This window comes from Eretmochelys imbricata, chromosome 25, assembly GCF_965152235.1.
Source record: "Eretmochelys imbricata isolate rEreImb1 chromosome 25, rEreImb1.hap1, whole genome shotgun sequence".
Taxonomy (NCBI): Eukaryota; Metazoa; Chordata; order Testudines; family Cheloniidae; genus Eretmochelys; species Eretmochelys imbricata.
The window spans coordinates 11651763-11671306 of record NC_135596.1 but is presented as its reverse complement, the minus strand read 5'-3'; the positions used below and the strand labels follow the sequence as shown (position 1 = coordinate 11671306).

The 19544-nt window shown below is 57.7% G+C and overlaps 1 protein-coding gene across 1 annotated transcript in view; it reads right to left on the bottom strand.

Moving 5' to 3' along the window:
* Positions 1-256: 256 nt before the first annotated feature.
* Positions 257-19544, bottom strand: part of HCN2 (hyperpolarization activated cyclic nucleotide gated potassium and sodium channel 2) — a 51310-nt gene continuing 32022 nt past the window's right edge. Inside the window, exons 5-10 of the mRNA XM_077842156.1 lie at positions 15235-15396; positions 9657-9875; positions 3756-3902; positions 3293-3533; positions 2729-2893; positions 257-1161 (exon numbers count right to left, since the gene is read on the bottom strand). Of these exons, the coding sequence (XP_077698282.1) occupies positions 257-1161; positions 2729-2893; positions 3293-3533; positions 3756-3902; positions 9657-9875; positions 15235-15396 (1839 nt within the window). The remainder of the gene's footprint in view (positions 1162-2728; positions 2894-3292; positions 3534-3755; positions 3903-9656; positions 9876-15234; positions 15397-19544) is intronic.

The following is a 19544-nucleotide window of genomic DNA, read 5'->3' as shown; positions in this document are numbered from 1 at the left end:
TGTGCTCTGTACAGAAGGGGGGGCAGGCCCCCGCTGGATCAGAGGCCCCGGCTGCAGGTTTCGAGTCAGGGGGTGGCGACCCCCACGGTTGGCTCATTAACCCTTTGATTTCCACTCCCCTAGGGAGTGAGCCAGGGCAGGGCCTTCGCCAGTTGGAAACAAGCAGGCGGGAGCGTGGAGACAGGGTGGAGATTGCAGCTGCTTGGCAGCCCCACCGTTACCCTGCTACCCGGGATGAGCGGGCCTGGAGCAAAGGTCACAAGTTGGAAGAGAGCCTGGATTTGGCCGGGTCCGAGTCGGGGGCACTGACCACCGAATCCTTCCGGGCGCCGCTCGAGTCCTGCTGGCTGCCGGCTGCCCCCGCGTAGACAGAGCCCGTGGACATCTGGTGGGATAGGGCCACGCGGGGCGGCACCGCCCCTCTGAGCCCGGCCTGGGGGCCCGAGCCAGGGGAGGCCGAAGCCTGGACCCCGGCCACGGAGGTGCTGGACTCGTGGGCCGAGGGCGGAGGGCTCTGGGTCATGGTCTGCGAGACCCCGTGAGGCAGGGAGGGCTGCGAGGCTGACAACGGCCTCGACTCCTCGCTCAGGCTGCTCGTGTGCAGGGCCTGCGTGCTTTTGTGGACGGCCAGCCGCTGGGGAGAGCCAGGAGCCGTCTGCTGAGTCAGGGAGAGCTGGGAGCCCGACTGACCCGGGGCGGCGTACGGGAACGTCCGGCTGGCCCGGGGGCTTTGGGTCGGAGGGCTGGACACCACCGAGGCGAAGGGGCCGGTGGAGGGGGGCCGGGGCGGCAGCTGCTGCTGCGGCGACAGCTTCTGCTGCTGGAGCAGCACCGGGGAGATGGAGAAGGGGCCGGGGACGCCCTGGGCACACTGCAGGCGCCGCATCATCCTGGGCGAACCGAGGGCCACGGAGCTCACCAGGGGGCTGGCCATCTGGGGGCAGAAGCTCATGGCGACAGCCTGCTGCAGGGAGGCAATGGCCGAGGTCACCTGGGGCTGGGCGGGCGCGTATATGGCCGTGCGGTGCTGCAGCTCTGCCTGCTGCACCATCTCCCGGTCGTACTTGACGATCTCCTGGATGATCTCGTTCTCCTGGTTGTTGAAGACCCCGGAGTTCAGGTCGTGCTGGACCTTGTGCAGCAGGATGGAGTTCTTCTTCCCTGCGGGGTGGGGAAGGGGAAAAAGGGGCGGGGGGGTTAGTCACATCCCCATCGTTGTCCTCCTGCATGCGGTCCCCGCAGCCCGGCCCTTTATCCCGCCCTGACCCCCTCTCCATGCGTCGCTCGCATTGCCACAGCCAGCGTCACAGGGCAGCCACGTGCCTCCCTGTGTCCAGACCTTCTCCGCCCCGCGACGGGTTTGATGGCTGTAGCTGGGTAACGTTAACAGCTCCCCAGCCACGGCAGACGCCGCAGTCCTGGCACCCTACGTGGCACGATATTTTTCAGACAGTTTATTCGATGAAAAGTGCCGTTCGGGTCGACCCCAAACTGGTCGCGAATTTGCTGTGAATCGTTCGGCCGATGACGAAAAGGGAGGAGCGGGGAGGGTGCGGCTGCTTCACCGCCCCCTGCGATACCCTTTAGCCCAAGGGTCAGGGAACCCATCAGGGATGTGCGAGAGCCAGGATCAAATCCCAGCTCTGGGCACAGACCTAAAATGAACCTTTTCGAAGGACCGAAACGTCTGGAAAATGTTAGAACTGTCACTGAACAAAAGAATCATCATGTACCCAGCTCTGGCCTATACGTGCTTGGCTCGTCCTCCCTGGGCGGTCCAGGGCTGGTCCTTACAGCCTAGGTTTTAAACGCCCCAGTGACCATAAATCAGCCTTCACTGACAGCCCCTCTCGCAGCCTTTGGCTGCCTCGCTAACTGATCGGGACGCAGACCCCAGCAAAGGGAAAATTCCCCTGGCTGCAGGGAAGGGGCATGGGGGAGTCTCGGCGAGCCAGGACTCCCCTGGGAAGGGTGGGACAGAGAGGAATGGGGCAGGAGGTGAGATTGAAGAGGGATTTGGGGGAGCAAAAAGGAAACTGATGAGCAGGTGTGCACGGCTCCTTAGTCCTCGGGCACCCAGGGCTGTCAATGCCCAGGCTGCCAGCTCTGCAGGACGCCCCTGGGGATCCAAAGAGGGGAAGGAGGCAGGAAACCGGAGGCAGGCAGAGGAGGCTCTCCAAGCCCAGCCTCTGCGAGGAGGGAGCTAATCTAACTGGCCGTTCCCAGCAGGATTTGTGGGGCAATTTTAAAGAGGGAACAAGGCCCTGAGGTCCAACGCCCGACTGAGATCCAGAGAGGTAGCCACCCCTCCCCTGACCTGGGGAGAGAACCTGACACAGATAGCTAGGACTGCAGCCCGCATGCCAGCTCATACCCACGCTCTCCCTATTAATGTCGTGTGTCCTCTATCCACCCCCAACGCCTCCCCTTGTCTTTGCTATCACTGCTTCTTCCCACTTCAACTGCTCCCTGGGACATTCTGGTTCCAGGGCAGCCAAACTTCTGCAGAGCTCCTGGAACTCAGCTCCAGAGCAGCAATTGGGCCTCAGGAGTCAGGCCAGAGGCTGTCCCCCAGGTGGGCCCCCTTTCCATCGGAGGCCTGAGCCCAGGAGTTTTTGCACGGGGCCTGGGCAAGCCAGCGTGAGAGGGGATGGGCTCCAGGAGTGTCTCCCCCTCCATCGTGTCCCCAGCTCGTGGATCGGACCAGCATCCCTGCCCCCCCCGGTACCTATGCGGTCAAGGCGGTCGATGGCGACGGTCTCGAAGGCCCGTCTCATCATGGGGTGCTCCTCCAGCACCTCGTTGAAGTTATCCACCGAGAGTGAGTAGAGGCGGCAGTAGGTGTCGGCCCGGACGCTGGCCGTGCGGCGGCCCCTCGTCAGCAAACAGATTTCTGGCGGGGGGTGGGTGAGAGGGGGACCAGGACGTTACCATAAAACTGTGCCCGCCATCAGGAGACGTCACACGCTAACACAGCCAGCCTCGCAACCCTCCCGGGAGACACAGGGAGCAGGTGCAGAGAAGGAGCGGCCTGGCCAAGTCTGTGGCCCAGCCAAGAATAGAAGCCAGGAGTTCTGGCTCCTGGTCACAGCTTTAAACACTAGCCCACGGCCCCCTCCCGTGGGAACCAAGCGCTGTCCTAGTGGGGCTTGCACAGAAGGCCGCTCCCACTTACCAGGGACGCAGCATCCAGCCTGGCGAATGGCAGTGGCGGCCCGACGCTTGCCATCCCCCCGCAGCAGTGTCCGCGGAATAAGGCCATCGAGCACGGGGGCCTCCTGCGGGCACTCACCTCCGAAGTAGGAGCCGTCCGAGAGCTTCATCTCCTTGTTGCCCTTGGTGAGGACACTCACCACGCCGTGCTGGATGAAGTACATCTTCTTGCCGATGGTGCCTTCACGGATGATGTAGTCGCCCGGCTGGAAGACCTCGAACTTCAGCTTGGTGAGCATGGCCGTGACGAAGTTGGGGTCCGCGTTGGCAAAGAGGGGCATGGAGGCCACCAGCTTCCGGCAATTGAAGTTCACAATCTCCTATGGGGGATGTGGCGGGGAAGGGGGTGAGTGGGAGGAAGAGACGAACCCAGGTACCGAAAACAAAGGCAGGAGGACAGGAGGTGGGGAGAAGGCGGACCCTCGTTTCCCTCGGGCTCCTCCCCCCAGCCTGGCTCTTGGGGTAGGGCAGCCCCCGCCTCGCTCTAGGGATGACACCTGCACCCCGGGGGCCTCCTCCAGCCCCCAGAGAGGGCTCCTCACCTCCCGCAGGGGCTCGTTGAGCTCGCCCAGGATGCTGTCCTCGTCGAACATCTTGCCCTGGTATCGGTGTTCGTAGTAGTCGTGGATCTTCTGCCGGAAGTCGGCGGGCAGCTTATGGAAGGACATGTACTGCTCCACTTGCTTGTACTGCCGGGGGGAGAAAACCGATCGCAGGCGTTGGGTGCGGCCGCGGGCAGAGAGCCCAAACGTCCCGCACCCCAGCCTTTGGTTCCGGGTCAGCCCATCACAGAGAGCGGGGCTAAAGCAGGATGTCCCAGCAGCCTGGAGGTGTCTGGAGATGGGGCTCGGGCTCAGGGCCTCTCAGTTATTCAGGCAGTGTGGGTGGGAGCTCTGTCATCTGGGGCCTTTAGCAGAGATTGGTGCAATCTCAGATCCCGCCCGTCCTGCAAACCCAGGGGCAGCAAAGGCTGGTTCCTACCTGCCCCCGCATCACAGCATCACCCATGGGCACCAAACCACTGGCACCCGGGGAGCTGTGTGTGTGCTGCTGGGTGCTCTTGGGGCCCTGGTCCCTTTGCTGTCAGCTCCAGCCCCGAGCCCTGTCCCAACAGCTACGCTCAGAGACACCCCCCTCCCCCCGAGAGAGCCACAAGCAGAGCCACTCCTCTTTGCCCGTCCACGCTTGCTCCCGGCCAGTGCGGGGCTCCTGCTCCAAGGACTCCAGCCAGCCGTTGGCAGGTCTCTCTGCTCGCCTGACACTCTCCATGGCTGTCTGGCTCCTCCACCCCTGCACGGCCTGTCAAAGTCCCCAGCACATGAGCTCCCAGCCTAGTGGTGGGGGGGAAATTGCTGCTTTTCACCAGCTCACCTTCATCAGAGACACAGCAACAGCACCCGGCTCCCACCTGAGCCCACCCCCCCCAACTTCCTTTCTAATGAGCAGCATGAAGGGGATCATAGATAGCTGGACAGCTACAGATGCAGGAAAGTGAGGTGCGGGCAGCTGAGGAAGAGAAAGGCCAGAGGGGGGTAGAGGGGGCAGAGTTGGAATCCGCTCGGAGAATCAAGGGGTCTTGATGGAGGCTGATGTGCTCAATCAGCAGGTCATTCTAGCTCCAGAGCAGCAGGTCGTTCTAGCTCAGCGAGATGTTTTACATCTAGAGCAGCAGGTGGTTCTAGGTCAGGAAGTTGGTTCTGGGGTTCCAGCTGGGTAAAGGCTCTGATCAGCGCTTCATTTGTAACCAAAGAGGTGCCAGGGCTCAAGCAATTTTTTTTACTTTCACAAGCTATGTGGCAAACAGAGGCGCCGGGGGCTCTGACCTGCCCAGCCCGGAGGCTCTGACCTGCCCAGCCTGGAGGTGCTGGGGGCTCTGACCTGCCTGGCCCGGAGGCTCTGACCTGCCCAGCCCGGAAGCGCCGGGGGCTCTGACCTGCCTGGCCTGGAGGTGCTGGGGGCTCTGACCTGCCCAGCCCGGGGGCTCTGACCTGCCCGGCCCGGAGGAGCTCTGACCTGCCTGGCCCGGAGGAGCTCAGCCCTGGCAAGCTCTAGCCCAAATTAAGCCTGGGCTGTGATAAAGCAGGAGTTCTCAGCTGCCGTGTGCTAATTTCTTTGACTTTCCCACCTCAGCACCAGAGATGGGGTCACTTTCAGCAAGAATCTGACTGTTTGCCCAACCCTGGGGTCCCAGTGAACTGGGAATACAAGGCCTGAACTCCCCCCCACCCCCACCCCACCAGCCATTTCTGAACCTCTCCCCCCAGGCTTTTGGGGGGTTGAATCCCAACTTGAAGCTGCACCCCAATCTCCCAGCTTGGCCCCTCTTTCTGCTGTGGGCTTGCACCGTGACCCCCATTGTACCGATGGGGGAAATGGAGAAACAGAGAGCCCCAAGGTTAGACAGCAAGTCAGCAACCCAGGCGTCCGGCCTCCTGCTGGTAAGGAGGCGGGAGAATACCGGGGGGAGGAAGGTGGATGGGTGTGGGGAGTGGGAGATGGGGCAAGAGCTTGGGGAGTGCAAGGGAGCATGGGGGGAGTTGGGGGGGTGATAGGAGGAGTTTGTATCCACAGCTGAGCTGTCGCCATCCCACGCTGCAGCTCTCTGTAACTGCTGCCCATGAATTCGCTCCCCTCCCTGCCACGCTCCGGCCAGGCCCCTTGGCTGCTGCCTGGCGCTTGGCACAGAGGAGCTGCCTGGGCAGCCTCACTCCATTGCAGCAATTAGCCAGTGTCACTTTCTCAGCTCCGGGAGTGGAGTGGGGAGGTCACCTTGCAGGGCAGAGCCGAGAGCAGCCACCCGGGCCTGGCTGCTCTGCGACACACCAGCCTTGCATCCCGCTCCTTTTGGCAGCTGCTCCAATCTCTAGCAGCCCCGGGAGCCCCGTCTCTCCCTACAGGAGAAACCCATGCAGCGAGGGAGCTTGGTCCCTGGTTCTGGGATGGATGGAGTGAGCTGGAAACACCCTCTGGCAGAGGGACAATCATGGGGGCCAGGGAAGCTCTCCCCACCAGGGTCCCAATTGGCACTGGCAGGGCACGGCTGCCAGGTAGCGCCCCCCATGCTGCCCCTCCCCGTAGCTAGTGCTCAGTGGTTCTGTCCTTACTGCAGGAACGGTGACTTTTCACAAATGGAAAGATCTAAAGAATCCAGGAAAAGCCAAACCCCGCCCAGCTGGTGCCAGGAATCCAAAACTTCCCCTGCCAGCAAACCCACAGGCCCTGGCCTGGTTTCCACGCTGCGTCCTCCTGACCCGAGCAGTTCAAGGAGTTTGTGTTTTATGCCCGTGTTGAGCTGTAGCCTTGGAGGTACCAGCCCTGGAATCAGTGCAGTAACTGGGCTCTGCTGGGACACTGAGTTCTCCCATCCTGGGGGTACCCAAAACACCACCCCCCTTCCTAACTGCTCCTGCACTGAGCCAGCTGGCACAGCCCCTGTGGCCTGGCCTGGATGGCGTAGTTCAACCTGCCTAAGGATAATTCTGTACAACAACAGGACTGGTTTGATGCCACGTAATCCCATTGCCACGGGGTCAGAGAGGAGGGGATGCCTGGAATGGAGCTGTAGGATGCAGGGATTCGACTCCCCGTCATCACTTTATACAAACAAAAGGCAGCATTATTAATGGTTAGAACAGAGGGGCTGAGAGTCAGGACTTCTGGGTTCTCTTCCCAGCTCTGGGAGGGAGTGTGGACTACTGGTTAGAGTAGCGGGGGTTAGGAGCTGGAATTGTTGGGTTCCATTTCCAGCTGTGTAGAAGGACGTGGTTAGAGCAAAGGGACCCGGAGCAGCCACAGTTCCTGGGACCGGTTCTCAGCTGTTCTGGACCCACAGGAGCAGGACACGCAAACCTGCGGGGGTCCTGATGATAGCGGTGTGGGTGGCCTACAAGCACAAATTAAGCCTCTGACTTGCCTCCAGGTCACTCTGTGATACAGCTGGAAGGGAGCCCAGGAGTCCTAACTCCCAGGTCCCCATTTGAACCACCAGACCTCGCTCCCATCCCAGAGCAGGAAACAGAACCCAGGAGTCCTGACTCCCAGCCCCCCGGTTGACCCACCAGAGCACACTCCTTTCTGCGTGGACACTGTGGGGAGGAAGGGGGGAGGGGGACTACTTATTCAAAGAGCTGAGCTGTGCCCACAGCCCCGAGCTATGCCCGCAGCCCCGCGCCCCTGAGCAGCTGCCCTTCCACGTCGCTCTGATGGCAGAGCAAAGTCACCACCTCCTCCCCACCCCCTGGCTCTGGCGTCCACCAAGGACATCCCAGCTTTGTCTCGGCATCTGTGAACAGCCCGGCTCTGTCCTGCACTGGGACTGCAAACGCCTCCGCATCGACCCATCCCCTCGGGGGCTGGAAAGGCATCCAAACCGAGCCATTGCCAGGGAGACGGGCACTGGGCCGGGGGCAGGAAGCTGGGTGCCCGAGGGGCCGGGCGGGAGAACGCAGTAGAAATGGGGGTGCGGAAGAGGCTCTCTCAGTGGGCCAGATCCTGGAGTCCTCACTAAGGAGCTCAGGATCTGGCCCCTTCTAAAGGACGCTCCATCTGTGGTGTAAGGCTCGTGGGGCACTCGCCATACAAATGCGGGCCCTCCCACCGAGGGAGGGGTCTGAGCCGTGAGCAGGGCAGTCCGTCTTCCTGAGCAATGCGGGGTGGGCAGGCTCCTCCAATGAGAATCTCCCCACCCCCCCCCCGCCACTCCAGGACCCAAGAAGCAGCTGCATCCCTGGCTGCTGGAGAGCGACTGCCACGCGCGCCCAGCCCCATGGGAGCCCTCAGGATTCCAGGCCTGTCTTGACGAGCTCCCCAAATGCTCCCTGGGGAGGCCATGTTCCGGCAGCGCGGGCTCCCCCGGGACACCGGCTAATGAAGGGAAACGGCAATCTGGTGAGGATGTAAACTCCGGGGTTAGCAGCAGGATGATTAGTCGCCTTGCGGCTCACAGACCTCCTGCCTCTCATAACACAGCCAGGATGGGCCAGCCCCCTGCCCCCACGACACAGCCGGAGCAAAGGGAGATGCAAATTTTCAAAGCCAAGATCCGTCCCCAAGAATGCCACGCAGCCAAAATTCTCCTGCCTGAACCAGGGGCCATCTGCTGGCGTTTTCCTAAACCTTAGGCCCTGTTAATCCCCCTCTATAATGCCAGGCTGCCTTCAGCCCGGCACTCAGCCTGCATCCCCCCACCCCTGCAATACGACGGTGCAGCCCACAGACCCCGTGGTTGCCCTGGCTCATCTTGCGTGGCCCCGGCTTTGATCAGGATGCCCCATTGCACACTCGGATCTGAAGTCTCAATGGGTTATGCATGTGTTTTAAAGGTAACGGGAGATGCACCTACTCTGTGTTATTTCAAAGAGTTGCATCTGGTCAATTGCGCTCTTCCAACACGCCTCTTGGCTCCCTGTTCATATGAGGGCACTGGTTCCCCCTTAATATAACAGCTCAGTTCCTGCACTTGGGGTCATGATTCTGACGATGGCTGGGGCTTGTGTCTCCATGTGCAGGTCTGAATCCCCCGTGAGCTACTGATCCTATTGGAGACACTATCGCTGTCCATGGTCCTGGACTCAGTGCTATTAAGTGGAGGTGACTTGAAAGTCTCCCTGTCCAAAGGTTCCCTGTTCCACCTCAGAGAAGGATGTTGTCTAAGTGTCAAGAAAACCCTCCCTCAGCACGTTCTCTGAAGACAAGGGTCGCTCCCTGGAACTCATTTACAGTGGACTTGAACAGAGTCAAAGTCTATCCACAGTGCAGTAGGACAAAGCCCCAGTTTGCTTCCAGGCACAGACTGCAGTTACAGCAATAAAATACATAATATCCTGTATCCCGAAACGGTGAACACGTGACACCTAGCGATTCAGTTCGCCTCCCCATGCAATGCAGCCACCTCTGGGGTGAAACGGGGGAGCTGTTTGACAACTGCACTGAACATCAGCTTGGAAATGAGGAAAAAAAACCCGCACCCAGCTGAAACCTCAGAGGGGGAATTCAGGGGGCAGAAGGTAATCATCCAGGCAGGAATTCATCCCAGGCACATGGGCTAACATCCCTGCTCTTTCAGAATTCCCAGGACCTGGGGATCAAGTGAGCAGGGCCTTGATGGGACATTCCATGGGTAGATAGTGCCCCCAGGGCGCAGCATCCCCCACTCCCCAACATGTGCTTTTGGGGCCAACACGGAACAACCTGGGCTCCCCTTGAAGCCAGCTCAGGAGGTGCTCAGCAGCACTGCACAGGATCAGGCCAACACCAGTTCTGTGATCACCATCGGAGGAGGATGTGGTTATCGCAGTACCCCCAACCAAAGCGCCTGGGTCAGTCACACTGCATCCCATCCCCTGCAGACCTGCACCGTCTCCAGTGTGAAAAAATCTTCCAGGCTTCCCACTCAAACACAAGCCACGACCCGCCCCTCAGCGTGACACTCTGCTCTTCCTTACCTTTTCCTGGTACTGGCGCCGGGAGGAGTCCAGCGACTGGATGAGGGCGGTGGCGTGGCCGATGAACATGGCGTAGCAGGTAGCTCCGACGATCATGCTGAGCATGGTGAGCCAGATATCCGTCATGCTCTCGGGGGCCTGCTTCCCGTACCCGATGCACAGCATATGGCTCATTGACATGAACAGGGCAAAGGAGTACAGCTCACTCCACGAATTGTTCTGCAAAGACAACATCAGCAGCGACGAATAACTCGCATCAGAGGCATCACTCAGCATGTGCGCGTGCTCCTGTGTGGCTGTGGAAGGAGCTGCTCAGACCCCAACTCTCCGCTTCCCGGAGACCAGCTGATAAAAGACAACTGCTCTCTCTCTCTCTCTGTGTGTGTGTGTAGTGAGCGAGTGAGAGATTGTGTGTGGAAGCGGCTGCTCAGATCTTCCTTGGGACCTGCTTTTAAAACACAACCACTCTGCTAGCGTCTTGCTGGGGCGCCGGGAGACATGATTTTGGACCCAGCGTCAGGAAGAAATAAACACAAGGCGGTTGGAGGTGTCTTTCCGACGGTGCCCATAGAACATGCTGCCTCTCTACACTTTTTGCATAGTATCAGTGGAAACAAGGCGCAATCAGTCCTGCCCTCCCCCGCCCCGGGTTAGTTATTTGGATGTTTTTACTGGTTTATGAAAACGCATGCATCCCCGAGCGCATTTTACAAAAATGAAAATATTATCCATAATTTATTAACGACCGTCAACAACGCTCAGTAGCAAACCCGAGCTTTTGGGAAATGACTCTTCAGCCTAGAATAGCACAAGTCCACGTCATCAGCCAAAGGCTTGAATAAATAGATGGGGCCTTATACTATTCTGGGTGACCGAGGAAGGGAACAGAGCATAGAGACGAGGGCTGGGCAGACAGGGTGAGCAGCCCAAGGTCTAGGCACCACCCCGAGTGGGATCCACAAAGGTAGTTAGGCGCCTAACTCCCATTAATTTCAATGCGATTTAAGCACTGAATTCCACCCCAAGTCCCCGTTACGTCTCACAGAGAAGTATCTTCCCTTCCACGCCAAGGGCCTGATCCTGCAGTCCTGCCTCAGGCAGGACTCTCATGAAAAGCATCTTGCGAGATGGCAGGATCAGGCCCAAGTCCCAGCTGCATGGGAAGGGCCGGATTCTCCTCCTCTGGTGATTGGAAATGGGAGGAGCCACCAGGCCATGAGCCATAAACTCCAGGGCTGCCCAGCTTAAAAGAGGGAGAAAAAATAATCAGTCTGTGCGTAGATTCCCATAAACCGGCTGGGTTGAAATCAGAGGGAAGCGGCAACCCTGTGGACCAGGCTGGGAGGGGAGAGGGCAGCTAATGGAACAACACCCGGATCATTCCTGTCCCTTCCAGATTGGCTGGGGAACGCGCACGCCCGCACAGACCCCATTCACACACGCACGGCCATTACAACGCTCTCACACCCTCCCCATCCACACACGCTGGGCAGCTGAATCTCCCACTGTTACTATTACCACGCACCCCCCCCCCCCATCTATAGACAGACCGCAATAACAACTCTCACGATCAGCATCGGCAGACACGGACACAGCCATTGCCGCGTGCATACACAGACACCCCCAAATGGCCATGCACATGCTCTACCGTACACCCCCCTCCCCAGGGGCAAGCCAGCCTCTCTGCACACGCCCCAGTGTTTGTGTCCGGGCAGCAGGGCGGAATCCGATGAGCATCCACATCCATGTGCAGACACATCGGTGCATCACATGACCACGCACGCAGCCCTGGTATTAACGATTTGTTTCAAAATGCAACTGACCCAGCCTCAGAGGTCACGTGTTTAGGTTCAAAATAAAGACCAGAGCTTGGAAGGAGAACGCCCGAGTCCCTGGGTGCCAATGGAACTCCACCAGCAGGGGGCGCTGCTTTGCATCGGCAGCGGTCGGAGCTGCATCTTAGCTGCGGGCCGTGCTCTAATTGCATAGTCCAGCTTGCAAAGGCTCCTTTGAAAGATCTGCTCAGTACATTTTTCCAGAGGCCTTTAATGCACCTGGACCCTTTCGTTCAGTGTCCGGTTCCCAATCTCCTGTCTCCCTATCACCCCCACATAGATCCACCCTTGGCTTGGGAGCATTTTCTCTTTACTCTGCCTGTCACTTGGCTCCCAGAACCAGGCCGACGTGACACGGGCAGGTTTATATAATCTGTCAGTGAGCTGGGACTCTGCCAAATCCTACTGATGGACGAGGAGCTAACAGAAGCCAGTTCGGTTGGGAGGGAGGAATGCGGGTCCCTGTGAAGAGAATGAGCTCAGACAGTCTGGAGGGCACCGAGTTTATTAAAGGACTTTTGCTGGAATACTCGGCTTGTGTGGCAGGAGAGAGAATGCAAGAAATGAAAAGCTACCAGTGTGTTGGGAAAGCAGGATGTAGAGGGGATAGTACATGGACACCCGTAAGCGAAGACCGGTCAGCATGCCGTTCTGGGGAAGGTGTGTTATAACGGTCAGAGCACAGGTTTGGGAGGCAGCAATTCCTGAGTTCCAGCTCTGTGCCTCAGTTTCCCTTTCTGTAAAACAGGCAGCGCACCTCACCTGCTTCACAGAGCGGTGTGATGCTCAATTAGTGCACTCCTCGAAGCAGAGAAGTACGTGGAATTAAAGCGTTGCACCGAACTATTGTTGACGGTAGCTATATCTGTGATGGGTCCGTGAGGGATAGAGAGATCCCCTCGAAGACAGGGAAGCTTCATTATTCCTTTCCTCTGTGATTACACAGTGCCACAGAGAGGACAAGTGACTTGTCCAAGGTGACACAGCAAGTCAGTGACAGAGCTGGAAAAAGAACCCAGGAGTCCTGACTCCCAGCCCCCAGACTTCATCCCATTCACTGTAACAGAATCTGGAGCCCAGAGCCAGAGAGCAATCCACACCTTCCAGCCTTACCTTGCCTTGCATATTCTATTCTGTTCTCACTAGAGTCTTATACTGTGCCCATGAACATAGGAGCTGAGCTCCTTCCAATGAGGCATAAGCAACTGGGCTAGCATCTGTCCCATGTGGTTTGTTCTCTCATCCTCTCCCCCAGGGGAGCAGTGTGCATGGGAGTGTCTTGGTTTGGAAATTTTAATCCACAGGCTGCTCCATGCTGATGTTAGAGAAGACAGGTCAAAGGACACTTGGAGTAGAAGGTGGGGAGGCTTGGGATGGTCCTCGTTTCCTGGAGGAGTTCGTCCCACGGTCTCATAACAGACCCCAGACAGCTCCGTCCTCTTCACAGATGCACTTTCCCCTTATGGCAGCCACTAGAGCCCCAACCTTCACCCCATGGTGACCTGGGGTTATCTTGAGGCTGATCGCTGGCCTTTCCTATCGGAGGTAATGGCAAAACTACCCTTGACCAACTGGGCCCCGATCTCGGCTGGGCCTCTTGTTAATTCTCACGCTGTCATGGACAGCGTAGGGACCATCGAATGCGTTATGTGCCTCCATGATGTTCTGTCCTAAGCCCAATCTGGCACGTGACGAGGTAGGATGACTGTGATGGACAGGAGTCTATCAACATCATGCAGCCATTGTGTTTCAGGTCTTCCGTGGGGCCTTTTCCATCTTTCTTGCATTAGGTACACGTCCAAGGTCGTTCTCGCCGGGAAGTTGATAGGCATTCGGAGCAAAAGGCCGTACCACCTGAGAACACTGGGCAACCATTGGAGAGAGCAGGACCTGTTTAGTTAGAAGATGGATCTCTTCATTTGACTTGAATTCCAACCATTAGACGCTTTTGATCATTCGGCCATGCTTCCCTTGGACGGTGTTCAACTTCTTTCCAATCTAAGTGCCACAGTAATACATCTAACAACCACTACTGCCACTGGCCAGCCAGCATCTCTGTACATGCCCCAACATTTGTCTCCAGGCAGCGGGGTGGAATCCTATAAGCATCCACATTCATGTGCAGAAAGTTACGTGCATCACAATCCCACTGCACGAGACCCACACACACACATAAAGGCATGTACCCACCCCATCAATAACACTGACAGGGCCCGACACTCACATACGTGATATGCCCCAAGACACACACCGGGCTTGTTGTGCTAGGGGCTTGAGTTTCGGTTTCAGGTCGATCCTCGAGGTCGTGGATCCTGCTGAGGAAATACCTTCCCCTTCCTAGGTTGGAAAAAGCCTTTCTTGTGTCTCAGTCATTGCAAGGAAAGTGGGGGTGGAGGGGAGAGAGACGGAAACCGTAAGACATGGAGGAATGAAAGCGGATGAGGTAAACAGAGAGGGGAGGAAGAAAGGGATTGAAACAGTCAGAAAGAGAGGAAGGCAAGGGAGGAAAGGGGAGAAAGACCCAGATGGAGGGAGGAAAACACAAGGAGAGAGAGAGGAGGAGATGCAGACTTGTTACAGAGGATAGATGGAAAGAGAGGAAGGGAATTGTGTGTACGGAGGGGGAGATCTGTTAATGATGTTGCTGCAAGGCCGCGATAATGCAATTAAAAGCACGTCCCATTATTTATTAATAGCAGTTTTATTGCTGGAGGAGAATGGGGGGAGGAGGGAGGAAGCAGAGAGAAGCCACAACATCTCTGCTCTGTCTGCTATTGCTTAGCTCCCCTGAAGGAGGGAGGGGGCTGTGTACTTCCAAGCCATAACTCTCTGCCAGTGACACAACACCCGGCCTCATGGCATTGATTTGGCTTCCAGCCCCTTTGGCTAATGACGCACCAGAGCGGGAGAGGAGCAAGCCCTGCTCCCGTGTCCATGACATGACAGCGAGACGTATCCTCCTGCCTCCCCCAGGACAGCTCAGCTGGGAGACTGGCTCCGCTCCCCGCTGCACCAGCTGGCTGGGGGCTAACTATCACCTGCCCCACAGATCACAGCCAGGATCCCGGAAGCTGCCCCCACAGCAGTGGGGAGGGAGCATCCTCAGGGAGGTTTGAGACTCTGCCACGTGGAGTTGCCAGAAGGGGGCAGGGATGGCAGAAGGCGAGTGTCTGCCCATCACCTTAGCAGGAGGAGAGGGGTTCTGAATGGGTCTTGGCTTCGGGAGATCCAGCTCCCAGCACCCTTTAGAGCTGATGCGACTCCAGCCCGAGAGCACCCAGATGCCGGTGTGCAGCGCCCCTTGGCGTCAGAACACAGGGGACGAAACCGGAGGGAGCTCAGGATAAAAAAAGCATCGGAAACAGTGAAGAGGTTTGCAGGGGCTGCAGGACTGGACCTAGGCTGGCTAAGTGCCAGGGACAGGACATACCCATCTACACACATGGGAGGGGTTCAACCCCAGGCAGGGAGAGGAGCCACTGGGGGGGCACTGGCCAGAAGTCACAGGATGAAACCGACCAAAGACTATTTTAGGCTGACGGCATAAGGCTGGAGGAGTCGTCTCCTACGGGATGTGGTGGGAGCCCCGTTCACTCGGGATACTTTGAACTAGAGCAGCCCAGCCCCAGGAGAACCGGGAACCGGCCGGCCCCGGCCGGGGAAGGAACCTTCGAGCCGGCCCTGCTTAGCACCGTGTCCTAGCTCTATTTGCTGAGCAGGAGGTGGCTCCCCCCGGCACTCACCACCATGCCGTTGATGGAGACCCAGCAGTTGCTGGGGAAGTCCTGGAGCATGGGCACGAGGAACTGGAGACAGCCATCCCAGTGACACAGCAGCAGCATCATGCCGATGAGGTTAATGATCCTCATCACCGCGCTGGCCAGGTCGTAGGTCATATGGAAGATCTGCCAGGGGGAAACAAACAGCATGAGACCACGGTGCCCAGGCCCAGCCAGTCCTCCCCCTGCTGTCCCAGCCTGCACCGGCCCACTCCAGGGGGAGCAGCACCCAATGGGGGGGGGGGGAGGGGGACTGCAAAGCAGTGCCCTGTACCAGGCACGCAGCAGCAGCTTCCCTAGCGGAGATGAGTTGCAGGGTTCATTGGGGCCTTTCACTCCACTCTGACCTGGGAGATTTGCAACCCCCTCCCCTGAGCATCAGGCTCATCACACTCGTGTGGCACCTGATTCCAAGCCAAATCTGGTGCTCTCCAAGGGTTCCTGAATCTGGGCTGAGCTGGGAGTTTGCAACCGAAACCGGGCAAGCTCCGCAGGGCTCCGGCAGCAACGCTCTGCACGGCTCCAGGCCCAGCCGGGGTTCAGGAATCACCTGCTGTATGTTAACAGAGAGGACTTCTTTCCTTCTGCCCCTCTCGTCCTCTTACACGCAGGACCAGAATCGGGGGGTCACACAACATGGGCAAACTGGTGCCTTGTTAGCCTGCAGCCACCTGGCCAAAGAGCTAGGGACTATTTAGCTGCCCTCATGGACCATCTGTACTGTCTCCATATGCCTGATAGCAATGCTGGGTCGGTCGGTCGGTCGGTCAGTCTGTCTCTCTCTCTCTCACACACCCCCTCTCGCCGCTTGCTTGTTATATCCACAGTACAAAGAAAGCCATTTCACATGGGTTCTGATTCACAGCTGCTCATGACGCTAACGAGCCAAGACAGGGCAGCTTAGCACAAGAAGCGCCCGCTTCGAAATTCCCAGATGCTCAGGAACCATGGGTTCAAATCCCAGCTGGGTTAACTGAGCCGGGCACATTTTGAAGGGGAATAAATCGACTTCCGCGCAGTGCGCTGTGAGTGCAGAGTTTCTGCACCGACATTAAAGACACCAGGGCTCTTTCTTTATGGGAATATTGGCAACCCGGTTGGGCCAATAGGGCAACAGATTCCTTTGGCATGAGTGGCACTGTTTATATACAGGACGGGCACACGGCTGCACGATGCTGGCAGATGCTGCGTTCTTCTTCTCATGAATAAGAGCAGAAACTCTGCAGCCAGTGGCCGTTGTGGGCCCGTCTTTCCACTGACATTTGTTCGCTTGAAAACGGCCTCTGTTCCCGGCAGGAGCCTGCCGTGATTTTAGGCACCTGGGCTTTTCCTGCCTCCACTGCCACAGTCTGGCTACATGTGCTTTGCGTTTAGTCTTCCTGCTCTTGAGCCCCGATCCAGCAAAACTTGAACAGCAACGATCCCTAGCTCTCCTCAGCAGATCATAAAGTACGGGCAGTACCATTACCCCCATTTTGCAGATGGGGAAACTGAGGCACGGAGCAGGACGGGACTTGCCCAAGGCCACCCAGCTGCCCAGTGGCAGAGCCTGAAACAGAGCCCAGGTGTCCTGAGTCTCAGCCACTAGGCCACCCTGCCTCTCTCTCCAGCCTGTAAACTCTGCTGCCTAGAAGGGATGAATCGCGGGGTTTATGGAAAATGTGCTCTCTTGCAGCCACTTCCCCTTCCAGGACCCTGGGCTCCTGACGGATTAAAGGTGTGTGGGCACCACAGGATTAAATACATTGGTCTCTGGGGTAACACGAGACTGCAAGCATCGTATCTCCCTGTATGTTTGCACCGGGCCCTCAAAAATGATACCACCTCGCACTTTCCACCCGTAGATCTCACGGCACTTTCCAAAGGAGGGTCGTTACCCCATTGTATGGATGGAGAAACTGAGGCACGGGGAGACGTGACTTGCCAAAGCTCAACCAGCAGGAGTAGTACCTAGGTGTCCTAGCCGGTGAGAGGAATAGACTCCAGGGGCCCTAGCCCAGGGAGTCACATCGCCTCTCTACTACTAACTACTACTCCAATGACTCCATTTGAGTTACGCTACGGCTGGATTTATCCCCCCATGACCCCTCAGGGACACACCCAGAGCTCCCCCAAACTGAACAGGACACAAAGCACTTGGATCTCCCCCCCACTCCCAACCCCATTTCAACATGCTTTTCACCCCATAGGCCTGGCAAATCAAACAGAGAAGCCCATCCACCAAAACACCAGACTGACCCTTTCCTCTCCTTCCCGCACCCAGGCAAAGGCCACCATGAAATCAGGGCATGTGCGGGCGGGGGGGACGGGGGGGGGGAGGAGGAAATTATGCCATCCAAGTACCAGCCTCATTGACAGCAGAGATGGTGCAAAATTCAAAGCCAGATTTCCACCCTCAGGGCTGTTAGGATCCTATTCGGCCTGTTCGATACACGGGGCTGAAATGCGAGCGGCCTGTCTGGCTCCAGGTTCGAATCCTGAAAGGCTCAAAGCATAGGGAAGTTTGCTTTGGAGGGCGGCGGTTGGGGAGTCTCTAACAGAACAGGCCAGCAGAGGACACGGATATGGAAGCAGGTTCTCACCGCGGAGCTAGAATCATTCGTGGTGTAACTCCCAGAACATAACCAGGTGTGACGGAGTACCAGGAAGGAATCAGACCTCTGGCGTGGAAATTCACTGGTTAATTTCGGTGCTGGGGGATAACAGGGCTGGTGATGAGAATATGCGAGAGTCCCATCACCAGGGGACTCTGCTAGCAGCCCCCACGGGCTGTGGTTAGCCAGCTGCTGTGGGCCCAAGTCCCAGCAAGTTAATCCCACAGCAAAGCTCCCCCTCCCCCTCCACCCCCAGATCACTGGAACGGAGTGGAAAAAGCCAGGGGACTGAATTTCCCCTCTCACACCAGGTGAGCTGGAGGGTGGGGGGCTCATGGTAGCAGGTCTCAGGAGAAAAAGAAGCAGTTCTTTGCTATGCTGGCATAACCCTGTAGCGTACACGCAACCTACAGTGATAAAAGGGGTTGTGCTATAACCACACAACCTCCCCGAGCGATGGATTTTTCTCACCCTGAGCGCCGTAAGCTTAGACCAGCCGAAATCTGCACCTTGCACAGACAGATCTTATGTTACTGCCCCATTAGGGATAGTTAAGAGCTCAGCACCTACCTAGAAATGCAGAGCCCGCAGCATCACCGACCACTCTCCAGGAGGCAGGCTGCACACAAGTTTTAACCTGAGCGCAAGGCAGGGGCCAGCGATGTGAGCAGACTCCGGGGAGCTGGGATCCTCGGTTGTAACGCAACAGCGCCTCCCACTTTGAAGACCTGGGGCACATCATTTCGCCACCGCTTTCCAGCATCGCCTTTCATTGGGGAATCCAGCTCACGCTAGGGCCTGACAGCTCACGCTAGGGCCTGACTTTAACACATCGCGCTGAGCTGCCCCTGCTGCAGCGGAAGTTGCCAGGAGTTGTGGGCACTCTGAAAATCAGCCCCCAACCCTCTCCAGTTGGGCGCTAAAAACATATACCACTTTCGGGAGCGTGGCCACTAGTCTGCCTCAGTTCCCCCCGCAGGAATAACAGCATCTCCTGCCTTGCCAGGGCTCTGCGAGAATGAGGTTGCATTTGCCAAGCACGGGGAAAGATAATTAGCACAATTTTATCAATGAGGGCTAGAAATGGACCCACGCCCACATGAATGGGCATCCTTCGGCTTGCCGGGAAGATGCAGGCCGGGTGCCTAAATCTGCGTTTGCTAAAGAGCGGTTGTGAGCAGTGAGAGAGTCACTTTGGGAGGAGACCTGAGCAGGCTAGAAGAGGAAAGGGGTGGACCAACCTTTTGCACAGTGCAGGCATGGGGTTTCAAAGAGTCTGCATCCTGCCAAGCTCAGAGGATAAAACCTGGGCCAGGCTGACTGGGGGATCACTGGGTATGACTGAGGCCCTCAGCCAGCTTCACACAGGGGCCTGCCCACATGGATCAGGACCTCAGGCTGACTGGGGTCTCACACCCAAGGGTGCATCTAGGATGCATCTCACAGTTGTTAATGCACTGATCGTCACAGCAGCCCTGGGAGTAGGGAACGGCTGTTAACCCCATTTCACAGATGGGGGCTCAGACCTGCAAAGGGATGTAGCGATTTTGGAGCACTCGGCCTTCAGTGACTTGCCCAAGGAAGCCCGGGGCAGAGCAGAGAATTGGACCTGGATCTCCCAGGGGCTAGCCACGGAGCCACCAGTCCTCTCTTGGGCCCATGCCTAGGGTTAAGATGTGA